Raw genomic sequence first — 15,047 nt, 5'->3', positions numbered from 1 at the left:
TCAAACTTATTGGGAGGAGTACTAGGCATTTTATATGGTATGCAGGAGGTTGGTACCCAGTTCTGTCTGAAATATTTTCCTGATAACATCTCTGCAACTTCTGAAACAAAGCCTTGGTATTTAACCTACAGAAGATTGATTTACTGAGCTGGTGGCCTCTGTGTCAGTGGTGCAGATTTTAGCCTAAATAATTCTATAGGCTTCAGCACCTGGGTTGGTTCCTGTAAAGTTCAAACTAAAATCCAGAGCAGGTTTACCTCCCCACTGACATGGAAATCCCCAGCTCCCACTGGTCATGGTTGGGCACCACTCATGGTTAATGAGAGATGCCACACAGGCTCAGAGCATTAAAAAGTCACTTTTGGGGTTACAGTTGCCCAGGTGCCCCAGCCAGCGTTGTTGCCATCACATACCTATGTTAGCCACATCCACATAATAAGGTTCAGAGACAGCACTTCCCATCTCATTAGTAGCCTTTATGGTTAAATTGTACATCTTCCAAAGTGAAGTATGCCTTTTATCAAAATAACAAGAATTGGGTCCTGCCGTTATGTAGTCAGGACATTCGTTGTATTCATTCCTTCTGAAAAATAAAAATCAACAAAATAAATAAATAAATAATAACCATAATATTCTTATGGCCATCACAAAGGAATTATTTCCAGAGGAATGGCCACGTTGATCTGTTACAACAGACTAACAACAAGCAGCTCACAGTATCTTAAAAGCTATCGCATTTGTTATGACCCAGGTGTTTGTCTCAGATGCACAGAGTGATATGTCAGTTATCAAATTCTGGGATGGTGGCGAGAAGGAAATAAATGATGAGGGCAGAAGAAAATCAAGAAAGTATATACTGTATATACTTTCTTCATTTTCTTCTGCCCTCACCATTTATTTCCTTCTCATCACCATCCCAGAATTTAATAACTGAAGTATCAGTCTGTGCATCTGAGTATCATTTTTGCAATTACAAAGTGAACTGATGACAGCAGGAACACTTTCTTCAGAGTGCTTTCATCACTATCAGGCCACTGTGGATGAATCCTCACTTCAGACAGCTACTGAGGGAGTTTAGAGTCCTGTTCTAACTCAACAACAATAGCTGGATAAGAGTTTAAGGCTTCAGAAACATACTGGGATAACTTTAGAAAAACTCTGTTTGAGTGCTGATTGTTTTATTTATGGAAGCAATTAAAACAACTTTACATTATCTACAGAAGGAATAATACTTTGATATAGCTCCTGGTTTATTGTCAGATGAAGAAAGAGCATAAAGTTTGTTTCATGCATAGAAGATGGAAGACAGTAAGGAAAGCTTGGCCACTACTAATTAGTGCTTCACTTTTCTACTATAGTAGACCTTTCTAGCAATTAGAGACAGTAACACTCTCTCAAATGTGGGTGGGGGATATTTATGCATGGATGGAACATTTTCAGTATATTTATACTGACCTCTCAATTTTTTCTACACTTTGATCCCTTTGCTGAGTAACCCAATCAGAAATTAAAGAATTTATTTTTGCAGTTGTGCTCTGACACAACAAGGTGGCAATGCATCTGAGATATTGAGAGCAAACCTGGTGCTCTCCTTTGCTATCAAAACTTTATTTATTTTTTTAAGTGATTACTAATTTGGGGAACAATCCCCCTCAAGGAAGTAAGGGCATTATCATTTTCATTTATAAGGAGGATACACGACCTGACCCTAATCACTAAGACACGATAAGCCTGTTTTCTGTTATTGGTGAAAATGTAAAATTTCTATATTGCAAATACACTGAAAGACCAGAGCTCTTCCAATATTATTTGCAAGAAAATCTACAGAAGTTCAGACAAAAGGGCTGTGCAGATCCAGCTGTCCCTTTTACAGCCAGATCGAGGCCGTGGCAACTGCATGCCATGGCCCCAATCTGGCATTTGCAGGGTGCAAAATGGAGCTGTAAAAAGTGGCTCCTTTTTCCACCCTGGAAAGGGCACAATAGCTGCGGCCCTGTGGCTTTACGGCACTCCTTCAGCGCTGCATTGTGTGAATGCAGCGCCAAAGGAGCTCCATGATGTCACATGCCATGTGGAGCGGCACATGGCATCACAGCACCCTGGGGGCGGAGTCGGGATGTGCACTATGTGGATGCCATGCCCCAACCCCGCCCCAGGCCAGCCTTAATGGCCGGTCTGCACAGAGCCCAAACAATAGGCTCGAGGTCAGTGTTGACATCTGGGTCTTTACAGAATCTTGTCCCTGTGTCTGTATTTCTATCATGAGGTTTATTTTTGCTGGTTTGTAACATTTTAAATTTAAGTAGCTGTCCTTAAGGAAGCACACCCAAGATGTGAGAGGAATTATATGCATATCAAGGAGGGGGGTGTAGTGTGTTGTGTGCCTTCAAGTCGTTTCCAACTTATGGCAACCCTAACATGAACCTATCATGGGGGTTTCTTGGCATGATTTGTTCAGAGGAGGTTTGTGATTGCCTTCCCTTGAGGTTGAGAGCATATGACTTGCCCAAGGTCACCCAGTGGCTTTCATCCTGAGTGGGGAATTGGACCCTGATCTCCAGAGTTGTAGCCCAACACTCAAAACCACTACAGTGGGATTATTTAAATCAGCCATTTCTCATGCAACACCTACCCAAAGAAATGACAAAAACAACACAGCAAAGCGAGACTGATTTTTGTATTTATTTAATGGAATGAATAATGACAATGCTGTTATTGTTGTTATTTTTCTAATAAATCACAGTACAGGTGTTAATTAGTTCAGCAATGCAGCAATTCTTGTGTTAGCACCAAACTGTTTTGTTAATTGCAACTATAAAGGTCATATCAGTCTGTACTTCAATGCCTTCTCACCTCAGTGTATGCATTCCAACCCACCCCTGCCAGCGTGTATGTGAAAATCTGCCAACTAAAGTATTACTCAGTGCACTGTATTTGATGCTGGACTCCAGTGCATCCCCTCAGGCAGACTACCATTGCTACATCAGATGGAAAAATCCAAGAGGTGGTGGAACAGCCCTGCCTTATTGGGAGAAGGGCCTGAAGAAGGTGGTGGAGCTGCTGCTTTGGAAAGCCTTGCTGGCCATTCTCTGCCTGCAGCAAAAACCACAATGAGGAAACAGCTATCCTAGCTCACCAGAAATGGAAAAAGATGAGCTCTGAAGTGCTGCAATTACTCTTTTCTTGCTGCTACAATACCACAGCAGAGAAGTGGTCATAGAATCATAGAGTTGGAAGAGACCACAAAGGCCATCCAGTCCAACCCCTGCCATGCAGGAATACACAATCAAAGCACCCCCAACAGTTGGCCATTCAACCTCTGTTTAAAAGCCTCCAAAGAAGGAGACTCCACCACACTCCAAGGCAGTGTATTCTACTGCCAAACAGCTCTTAGTGTAGGATGTTCTTCCTAATGTTGAGGTGGAATCCCTTTTCCTGTAGCTTGAATCCATTGCTCTGAATCCTATTCTCTGGAGCAGCAGAAAACAAGCTTGTCAATATGACATCCCTTGAAATATTTAAACGAATATCAGATCACCCCTAAACTTTCTCTTCTTCAGGCTAAACATACCCAGCTCCCTAAGCTGTTCCTCAAAGGACATGGTTTCCAGACCTTTCACCATTTTGCTCACTCTCCTCTGGACAAGTCATTGTCCTTTCTGAATTCTGGTGACCACAACTGTGGTCAGCATGCACATTTTTAGAATTGGCCATGCCCTGCACATCCTGCTCAAAGGAACAATGCATTGTGTCTTGGTTTCTCTTGAAGCTCATCTGTGTCACTGTCAGAGTAACGCAGGTAAGCCCCAGAGATAGCCCACCCAAAATGTCTGATTCTGAAGAAGAAGGAGACACTTCAGCGAAGCCAGCTCTGCAGAAAGCTGTTTTAAATGGCTGTCATTGTTTTCAACATTAACATTTGTTAATCTTTACAGTGCCATAAGAATCTCCGTTGTTGAGTTGTTACTTTTGGGGAGGGGGGACTTTTTAGCTTACAGTTCATATTTAAAGCCATGTGATTCTGCTTTAATTGCCATGGCTACAGTTATGAAATCCTGGGGTTTGTAGTTTGATGAGGCACTAAAGTCTTCTGGCTGAGAACTCTAAGTACCCCCTCAACCTCAAATCCTAGATTCCCATGAAAGGTTGCCATTGCAGTTAAAGTGGAATCATAGTGCTACAATTATGGTAGTGTGAAAGGCCCTTTGAATTAAGAAGTTAACTTGTGGGGAAAAAACTAAAAGCAAACTTCCGAGAGAATGCAGAATGGTATAAGACCAAAACCCTAGCTTAATTAATTTCTGCTTACCCTTCTTTGTTATAGAGCAAAGTATAATTGTTAGGAAGTCCTCCATCAGAACCAGGTTTCCACCAACAAGTAAAGGTTTCTTTTTCAGGAGAGCGGCATCTTATTAACTCTGGCTTCCCTGGAGGTTGGCCTAAATAGAAAAAAAAGACCAATAAATCAATTATGCCAGTGTAGTGTAATGGTCAGACTTGTTAAACTAGGGAAAGAGAATCTGGGGCAAACCCCTGCTTATTCATGATTGAGCCATATACTAATTTGGAAATCACTTGTTCCTAGGCTTCAGAACAAGTGATTCTCAATTGGCTTTTAACAAAGTGAAATCATTACATGATTATTATCGAATGCTATTTTAATTTGTGGTCTGCTATATTTTATTGTTTGAATGTTAAGATATAATTATATGTATAATGTTTAATTATTTTTGTAGAATGTACACCATAGGCAGGTTTATTTTATCTATTTTAACTGATTGTATGTACAGCTCTATGTAAATTTACAGTACTTTATAAATAAAGCTTCATCATCATCATCATCATCATCATCATCAATGTAAATCTGAAACTATGGATGGGAAAGAAATTGTTGGCCCCATTCCCACTGGGCAAAAAAAGCGGCTTATTTCACTGCAATTCTGACTTGGATTCCGATTCGGATTCTGATTCGAATCTGACCCATCGTTCCCATTAAAAACAGGTGCAAACAGACCTGGGTTTTTTACCCCTGTTTTTGTTCCCATTGGTATTTTCCCTGTGGTAATTTGAAGCGGTTTATTTTGCTCCCCATTCCCATTGCCCTTCCAGAACCTCTTTTTTTTAAAGCAGCTGTCAATCAAGCGCTTAAGCACTTGACGTCACAGCCAATCAGTTGCTGAGGTGCTTTTCCCCTCTGGGAAAGGGAAAAGGGAGCCTCTATTCACCCCAAATCACTTTGGGTCCCAGGCTCTTCTGTGTCTTCCCATGGTTCCTCTGGGAAAGGGAGAAGAGAGGGGGGCGATCAAGCAGGCATGTAATGCAAAGCCCATCTGCTGCTCAGGTGCTCAGGCAGAGGCAAAAAAAGAAAAAATAGTTAAAAATGGTGTTCAATGGCTCTCCTCACACATTGGTCTATGAATGTGGAGCAGGGGGGAGGTTGCAGGGGGCATAATGTGTTTACTGTGTTTGGAGCTCAATGTAGCATGATCGCCTTACCCTGCTTCCCAATCCACCAGGGGAAAGGCTATGCGAACGGGAGAAAAAGGCACCGGTAATGCAGAAAAGAGAACAAGCGGGTGACACCCCCAGGCAAGCCCCTTGAGCGCTGCTCCTCCCATCTCCAGGTTCCCAAATCAGACACCCTTTCGTTCCCATTCATTTGCCCTGAATCAGACTCCGGAGGCACAGGAAAACTCACGAAAAAGACACTGTTATTTAAACTGGTTTATCAACCAATAATTCAGATTTTTCAGGATAAATCTATTCAGATTCGAATTCCAATGGAAACGATATTGGAGCAATGCGTATTGAATGCATGCTCAAATGGAAACTGTGCACGCATGATTCGCGTCCTGATCCGCGTTATAAGCCAGTGGGAATTGGGCCGTTGTGTTTCTATTTCACTGTGAACCAATTTGAACAATGTGAACTAGACTGCATTTCATGAATCAACTTGCAAACTACTCCTTCAGTCTTTTTACTCAGAAATGCTTAGAAAAAGACATATACAAGGGGAAAGGGTGTTGACCAGAATATAATGAACAGCAGCAACAACAACAAATCATTACATTAGGAAAAAAAATGTTTGCATAAAATGTGTATCTTAGGAAAACTCTGCACAAGAAAGGATATAGTACAAACTAAATTACAATATTTACATGTTTTTATTGTCATTTAAAAATGCAAACTAGCATGAAAAGTGGACAGAATGAACAAAAAGCTGGAAAATAAAAAGCAAAAAGAAACCAAAATTGACATAGTTTTTTGTGGGTCTTTCAGGCATATTTGTCCAATACTTTTTGGAACATCTTCTTAAGAGTAAGGGAGGGATGTAGCTAAAACAGAAAATTGGCAAGCAAGCTTTTCTTGCCTTCTTCTCTGGCAACTGTACTCTCCCAAAGCTGTTTTGTCTCTAAGAAACAGCTCCTAGAGTTTTATTAGACAAATCTATGTGTGATGTACAATTTGACTCTAGTAAATTAGGTTTCTCAAATACTGACTCCTCTTAACTCTTCCAAATAGAAAAATAATTAGTAATTGACTCACCATTGTGGAGTTTGAAGTGACTTTCTGGACTCCATTCACTTGTTTCCCCATTATCTCTTACACAGCGAACCTGAGCAGTATATTTCACTTCTGGCTGCCACTGAGACATTCTATATTGTGTTTGCTCTCCAACAAAATGAGTCTAGGAAAGAGTTAAAGACAGCAGGAATTATGAGAACTGCAGGTATTAAAAAATGAATCCAAATGATGTCTCTACACTAGTAATCTGAAGCACTTGGAACTATGCTATTATGTAATGTCTTAATATTTTAGGACTGAAAAGAATATCTGTAATTAAATATAGAAAAATGTCAAAGAATAAGACTATACAACTTGTGCTCCACTGAAAGACATGGCCTCCTAACCACATCTTGTGCCCTCTCAAATCCTTTGTAGGCTGTCAGCAAAACAAATCAAGGAAATTTATTTATTATGGTTAAGTTTTTTGGTTTGGATTTATTTTTAGTCAATTTAAAAAAATTATGACCTAGCCAGTAGCTGTCTTTTAAAGATGCTTCAGTGAGTATTTTAAATAAAAGAAATACAAGCATCCATCACTTTTCGAATGACTCAGTACTAAGTGAAGAATGAGCATTTTTTATCCATTTCATAGCTGAGCTGAATGATCAGTTTCTTTGGTATTCTTTAAGAAAATTACATTTCTCAAATCACATCACTGTGCTGCTAATATGTTACTTGCTCCTACAGGGAGACATTCCGACTTACATTTAGCTCTTAGAAACATCTACATCTGGCACTTTCACTGTTCCTGATCTAAAGGTCTTTCTTTCTTTCTTTCTTTCTTGTTGCAAACATGACAAATGGAGCTTTGGTTTCCTTAATCTATATAGTTATCCCAAAGAAGCTTTCCAAAGCAAAATTCCAAAAAGCAAACTTTGATTTTGCAGTTTTATATAAGGGTCACAATTTTACTACATCATTAAATATATTAGGCCTGAGCAGCCATGGATTTTGTCATCCATGGGGGATCCTAGAACCAAACCCCAAAGGATATCAAGGCCCACTGTCCACCTAGATCACTGTGGTCTACTTTGACCAACAGTTGCTTCTAGAGTGTTAGCAGAGAAGCGCTGTTTTCCATCCCCTGTTACATTTTCCTTTTTTTTCAAAACAAAAGATGCCACAAATTGAACATGAGATCCTCAGCAGCCACCCCTCAGTGCTCTACCACTGAACTATCATCCCTTTCTTTAAAAATTACCCCAGACCACACAATGGCTATCCCTGGAAGCATCTACGACCTTATACCAAAATGACACTGGGGCCTTACAGAGGTTGAAAATGTTACCTTTTTTCTACAACCCCTAGAATCCACCATCCACCATCCAGCACTGCCATCTAGGCTTTCTAAATACAATACAATATCTTTGCTCTGCCATTGAGCTATTCCTTGCTATGCCAAAGAAAGGATGTTTGCCACATTAAATTAATACATGCATATATACATCTACATCTTTTTGAGATCCTTTACCCTTGGGTTTTTCAAAAGCATGCAAATGTACTTACCTCCCATTCCTGTCCTCCACCAATGTTCATTCGCAGTTCATAATTACATGTTTGCCAGTTTGCTGCATCATCAACCATTAGAGGTGGTGGTGACCATTTTGCCCACACATAGTTTCTCTCATTCAACTGTTTCAGTTCCAGAGAAAGATCCACAGGAGGGTCTGGCTTAACTATACAAAAAAGGTTCAGAAGTTACTATTTAAAAAAAAAAAAAAACTATTCCCATAAAACCCCTGCATTCATGAAACTGTATGTATGTGAACAGAATCAAATCAGTACAGAAGAGATTGGTACAAAGAGCTCCTGAACAATGAAGTACAGTAGGCTCTTCATATCTGCTGGAGTTTGGTTCTCGGACCCCCACCACCACCACCACCACCACCACCATAGATACCAAAATCCATGGATTCTCAAGTCCCATTAAATGTAATCTCATAATGAAATGGTGTCCTTTATATAAAAGGGCGAAAACAAAGTTTGTTTCTGAAGTTTATATTATTTTTTAATATTTTCAAGCCGTGGATGGTTGAATCAGTGGATAAAAAATCCACATATAGAGACGGCCAACTGTAGAACAGTAGTTCATCTAAGTCGGGTAGAAATCCTATGATGTTATTGAGCTGCATCTCATAGCAACTGTATTCAGCAAAGGTATAATGCTGGAAGATGGAATCCAACAATATCTGAAAGCCACGTTGATGTGGGATTTTTAACCCTCTTAAAGTTCATGAATGAAGCCTGTTCATAGATTACACTCAGCCATTTCTTGAACAATGCAGTACTGCTGGACTCTAGCTTGCAAGTTCAGGCTCCACACCAAATAAGCAATTACACCAGTTAGTTAATGAATTATCCTGCCTTTCTCCCAATATGGGACTCAAAGCAGCTAACAATTTGAATTAAAACAAAATACAGTGAAAACAATGGCTAGTACAAAAGTGAAAAACAATCAAATTAAAAACATTAATGTAAAACATTTTGTGGCAGCAATAGAGCAACAAAAGGCTATGATGGTCCCACAAAGTCCTCAGTAATGATCTGGGGCAACTTTGTAAGAGTATGGTATAGTGGTTTGAACATTGGAATATGACCCTGGAGATGTGGGTCCGAATACCCACTCAGCCATGAAAACCCACTGGGTGACCTTGGGTAAGTTATTCTTAATTGTGGCTTTCTAGAACAAACTGCTTGCAAACATTGGGTCATGGAAGTGGCTCGTGTAAAAAAAACAACCTCACACTGAAGATTCATCATGGAAACCAATGGGTGACCTTAGGCAAGTCATACTCTTTCAGACTCAGAGGAAGGCAATGGGAAATTCTCTCTGAACAAATCTTGCCAAGAAAACCCCATGATAGGTTCACCTTAGAGCCACCATAAGTTGGAAATCACTTGAAGGCACACAGCAACAACCAGAAGCATCACTGTAGATCTCAGCCTTCCCCATCTGTCACCTTCCAGATGTGTTGGATTTCCCTTCTTTCACCCCAGCCAACAGGCCAGTGACCATGCTGGGAGATGATGGGAATTATAGTCCAGCACATTTAGAGAGTTCCAGGTTAGGCTAGTCTACCTAGGTATGAGTAGTTCTTTAATAATAAAGACAGAGGTTTTTCTCATCTATGTTACTGTCAGCCATTTTAATGAGTTTCCATGGCCAAGTGGAGATTTGAACCCTGATCACCAGATTCATAGTCCAACACACAAACCACTACACCATACCTTCAGATATATAAAGTTGGCTATCATATTACTTTTCTAGATGATCTGAGTTAATGGTTTTATTGTTTTAAATTATTTAAAATGATATTTCTTAGCCACCTTTTGTACTTTTTCTTTTTCTTTTTAGCAAAAAAAGGCTTTCTTAGGAGGCAAAGCTAGGTTTTCCTTTGATGTTCTGCTCTTACCTACAGTCCTCACATCCACATAGTGAGGATCAGAGAAATTACTCCCCAAGTCATTGGTAGCTTTTACTGTGATGTTGTATCTTGTCCAAAACCTGGTGTGTCTTTGATCAAAGTAACAGGAATTGGGGCCTGCTGATATGTAGTCTGGACATTCATGGGGCTGTTCATCTCTGATTTAAAATAAAATAAAATGACAATTAAACAAAAGCATTCACACACCTAGTAGGCAACAGCCACATACTTACATCCTCATGGGATATCTCAGACCTAAAGGCATAACTAGTGTAAAATCATAACACAGAGGCAAGTCCTCCAGAGCTCAGTGGGAATTCATTCCATAAAACACTGAGAACCTGGAAGAACTGCTTAGATATGGTTTCATTTTGTAAATGTGAATATGTATGGAAAAAGTGTTCCTTCCTTTTCAGAATTTGTGTGAAAAACAAAACAAAACAAAGCACCGATCTGCCTCCCTCTCTTTCTATTTTCCTACCTTTCTGTGATGTACAGTAGAGAGTAACTTTTAGGAGGCCCTCCACCTGCATCAGGTTTCCACCGGCAAGTAAATGATTCGTTTCCTGAGGATCGGCAACCTATTATTGTAGGCTTCCCAGGAGGTGAATGACCTAAAGAATTGTAATAAATGCAATTACTGTCATGGTGACTCTTTAGCAGAGCAGGTAAGGCCTGGGTTGTAAATGTAAATTTACCTTAATTCATCATAATAGTTTATCCGTATGCCACTTTTCTTTCCAAAAGGAAAGCCCAAGTTCTTAACCTCATTCAAAAATAAATACAGTAATTTCAAAATACAGCCAAGCAATAGAAAAAGATGATGGAAATGCTTCAATTACATTATACAGTTAGCCCTCCCCATCTGCAACTTTGACTTTTGCAGAATTGATCATTCACGGATTTGATTAATATGTTCTCTCTAGGAATCTCTAGGTCCTCTAGCACAACTCTTCTGGAAGGTGACCATAGAATCATACTGAGGACCTAGAGCTTTCAAGAGAAAACACCTCTTTGGGCATTTGTAGGTCCTCCAGTGTGATTTTGCAGCCAATGTCGTCTGCTGAATGTTGACCATAGAGTTGTGCTGGAGGACCTAGAGATTCCTAGAGATGTGTTCTCTCAGTTATTAAAAAGTGGTTATTTATTTGCAGTCCCCCCCCCCCCATTTTCATGGGGGTCTTGTGCCCCTGACCCCAGTGAATGTGGAGGGTCCACTGTAGTTCCAATAAATAAGAAAAGCCCACCCTCAAATCAGAAACTTTAAATCAATAAACAAAGAGATAACATCCATTCAAAGATATAGCTGTGTTAATCTGTAGAATTGGTATGTAGAGAGATCTTGTACATCTTTGAGACTAAATGAAATAAAGCAGTTGGCAGCATGAGCTTTCGTAGACTTCAGTCTACTTCCTCAGATACATATAGTGGAATGGAAACCAGGGGCAGACATATATATGCCACTGGTATGTGAGAATGTCAATTCAAATGCAAAATCCTTTGTGTATGGAAATGAAGGAGCAAGTCCAGTTTCAACTATGGTCATTAGTGAACAAAGCCATTGTGAACTGGCCAACATGTATGGAAATGAAGAGGAGAGACCACTTTGGCAATAGAAACTAGCCTGTAGGTGAAGAGAACAGTTTAGGACTATCTGATCCCCTGAGGGTGGGGTCAGATAGTGTTGAAATGTGTGTAGTGAGTCAGGAGCCATTGCCCCTGTTCAATCCATTGCTGATGGACTGTAGTTTATGGATGAATTCCCATTCTTCTGTTTCTCTTTCCAATCTACATTTGTAGTTCTTTTGTTCTGACGTCTGAGTTGGAATGCCCAGGGAGACTGAAATGTTCTGCCGCCAGTTTTTATGTATTATGTATTCCCATTTCTAATGTCTGATTTATGTCCATTTATCCTCTGCTACAGGGATTGGCCTGTTTGCCCGATGTAGAGTGTTGATGGGCACTGATGACATAGTATGGCATAAATCACATTGGAGGATGAGCATGTGAAGGTCCCCCTAATATTGTGGGTGATACCATTAGGTCTTGTGATGACATTTCCTGGATAATATGCAGGCAGAGTTGACATCTTGGTTTGTGGCAAGGCTTAATATCTGTGTCCACATCTGTGTCATGTGTCTTCCTATGGGTGAATACGTTTGAGGTTTGGAGGCTGTCTATAGGCGAGTAAAGTTCTGCCACCAAGAGCTCTTGAAAGAGTGGCATTATTGTCCAGAATGAGTTGTAGTTCATTGATGATGCATCTGAGAGGTTCCAGTTGGGAGTTGTATGTGACAACTAGTGGGGTTCTGTCATTTTCTCTCTTCAATCTGTTCTGTAATAGATCAGTCCTGGGTACAACTCTTGCCTTGTTTATTTGTTACTTCATGTAGTGGATACCGTAGTTAGAGGAAAGTTTGTTGTAATGCCTTGAGTTTGGCATCCCTGTCTTGTGGGTCTGAGCAGATGCAATTGTATCAGAGGGCATGGCTGTAGACCGTGGATCTGGTGGTGTGTTCAGGGTGGAAACTGGAGGCATGTAAGTAGGTGTAGCAGTCCGTGGGTTTTCAATATAGTGTGGTGCTTAGATGTCCATTTAGTAGCTGTACTGTGGTGTCTAGAAAGTGAGCTTGTTCTGTAGACAGTTCCAGGCTGAGGCTGATGGTGAGGTGGATGCTATTTAAACTCTGGTGGAATGTGCTGAGTGAGTCTTCTCAATGGGTCCAAATTATGAAGATATTGTCAATGTACCTCACGTAGAATATCCATTTTAGCCCAAAATAAACAGGTTTACCTCAAATCAAGCAGGCAAGATAAAAAAAAATTATTGGGATATACTGTTTAAGGAGGCAAATTCAAGTAAAGTCAGCAGAAAGCAATAGGTGACCAGAAAATGGAACATTAAAAAAAAAAAAAAAAAACACCTACAATTTCCAGAATCCTACAGCCAGCATAGCAACTAGAAATGGCCTACTGGCTGGAGATTCTGGGAGCTATCATCCAAATGTAACTTTGCAGAATACCCAAGTATGCCCATCAGCAAAGGATTAAAAGATTGTACAGTGGACCCTTGTTATACGCTGGGGTTTGGCAAGCTTATTTTCTGCTGCTCCAGAGAACAGAACCTGGAACAACGGATGCAAGTTACAGGAAAAGAGATTCCACCTCAACATTAGGAGGAACTTCCTGTCAGTAAGGGCTGTTCGACAGTGGAACACACTCCCTCGGAGGGTGATAGAGTCTCCTTTCTTGGAGGTCTTTAAACAGAGGCTGGATGGCCATCTGTCAGGGATGCTTTGATTTGGATTTCCTGCATGGCAGGGGGTTGGATTGGATGGTCCTAGTGGTCTCTTCCAACTCTATGATTCTATGATTCTATGATTCTATGGTTCCAAGATCCTCTGTGGATAACAAAATCCGTGGATGCTCAAGTCCCATTAAATATAAAGCAAAATGGTGTCCCTTATTAAAAATGGAAAATCAAGGTTTGAAATTTATACTTTTTTTGAACATTTTCAAACCATGGATGCTTGAATCTGTGTAGAAAAAAAATCTGTGTATAAGAAGGGCCAACTTTACCAGAAAAGCCCCTCCTGTAAAACCCGACTTTTTACTACAGGTTATCTGAGAGTCAGAAAATGAAGGTGCTATTCCATTACCCTCCCACATAAAACATCAATGAACTTTATAATTCAGCCTGGAGAGCCTTTGTGAGGCAGCAGTGATGACACACTTCCAGCAGAAGTGGGGTTGTGAGTCTTTTCAGAAGGGCTTGAAATGAACATGTAGAGTGTAGAATGGATTAGAATGAATGAATGAACATGGGCATCACACTGCCTTGAAGATGTCTTGATACTGGAATATTTTAGACCTTAACTGTTTCACTGATACAACTAAGCTGATACTTCCAAATCAGTTCAATTGCTCTGATTTTGTGTACCAGGAGTAGCAGCTGCAGGCTTCCCTAACCAAATGCCCTCCAGATATTGGCATTGATGCTTCAACACCAAGGAGAACTCCAGGCTCACACGGCACATTTGTAATGTCTGGCACTGCAATAATTTGGGGGGGGGGGGTTGGCAGATAGGGATGACATTAACATTGTGGCATCAAACACTACTACTACACACGCTATTCAGCTTGGCACCACTGCCAGACAACATCCAAATGCCAAGACTCTGGGCCCCACTGTCAGTACCACTATGCTCAGTGGTGAGGCCAGACCTGTTTGGTCCAATATCATCTGTGAACTGCATATTGAAGATCAGTGTTACACAGACTGATTGAATAAATAAATAAATGGTGGGGGTGAGGTGGCACATGTGCGAACACAAGTGAATATAAAAATACCACCAAAGCACATTTGCAACATTTAATGTACAGATCAATTTGTACAACAAAGCAACAAAAAGGAATGGAAAAGGAATCAGCAGTAATATATAATGAATTAACTTGGCCATCATCATAAAGAATAGTAGGAACAATTGCTGTTTAAACACTGTAATGAGTACTGGATAAATATATATATATTTTAAAAAGTTAGTTCCCATCAAAACATAAAATGCCAGCAGGTTATTCAACAGATTCCTCAATGACATTTCAAATTGAAAAAGAACCTTTCAGAATTTACATTTTCAAAAATGCATAAGAAAGTTTGAATACTCACAATTCACAAGCCACTTGTTCAAAGAAAGCAGCACAATAAGTATAGTCGAAGGTAATGTGTGAAGTCTCATGTTGGCCTTTCTCCTCCTCCTCCTCCTGTTCCAGGAAGGAGTGAAAACTCACTGGGAAACAAGATAACGTACATTGTTTACTAAGGGTTTGTGGTGATACACATTCCCTGTCTCATGTTTTCAAAACTGCTAGTTAATTAATCCTTTTCTGACACATCCCAGATGGCAACATTGGACTGATAATCCACTCCCCCCCCCAAAAGCATCCAACTATGGCAGATGGTAGGGATTGAATGAGTATTCATTATTTTTCTCTTTCTGGATGAAATAAAAGGGTTTCCTGACAAAAGGGAATCTCCTCCGACTCCGAGAATAAACA

General features: G+C 40.3%; 1 protein-coding gene across 2 annotated transcripts in view; it reads right to left on the bottom strand.

Annotated features, from left to right (window-relative positions):
• LOC149324115 (prolactin receptor-like) overlaps nucleotides 1–15,047 on the bottom strand; it is a 167,710-nt gene that overhangs the window by 9,966 nt on the left and 142,697 nt on the right. For both annotated transcript variants that reach the window (XM_089496655.1, XM_089496663.1), the window contains 7 exons: nucleotides 14,659–14,779; nucleotides 10,474–10,606; nucleotides 9,981–10,150; nucleotides 8,074–8,243; nucleotides 6,547–6,688; nucleotides 4,310–4,439; nucleotides 414–583 (listed from right to left, as the gene is read on the bottom strand). In XM_089496655.1, the coding sequence (XP_089352781.1) occupies nucleotides 414–583; nucleotides 4,310–4,439; nucleotides 6,547–6,688; nucleotides 8,074–8,243; nucleotides 9,981–10,150; nucleotides 10,474–10,606; nucleotides 14,659–14,728 (985 nt within the window). In that variant the 5' untranslated portion in view covers nucleotides 14,729–14,779. The remainder of the gene's footprint in view (nucleotides 1–413; nucleotides 584–4,309; nucleotides 4,440–6,546; nucleotides 6,689–8,073; nucleotides 8,244–9,980; nucleotides 10,151–10,473; nucleotides 10,607–14,658; nucleotides 14,780–15,047) is intronic.

This window comes from Sceloporus occidentalis, unplaced genomic scaffold (assembly GCF_023333645.1).
Source record: "Sceloporus occidentalis isolate IW3139 unplaced genomic scaffold, rSceOcc1.0.p SCAF_1, whole genome shotgun sequence".
NCBI lineage: Eukaryota > Metazoa > Chordata > Lepidosauria > Squamata > Phrynosomatidae > Sceloporus > Sceloporus occidentalis.
Note: the sequence above shows the minus strand (reverse complement) of the source record. Positions and strands in the feature narration are given on the sequence as shown.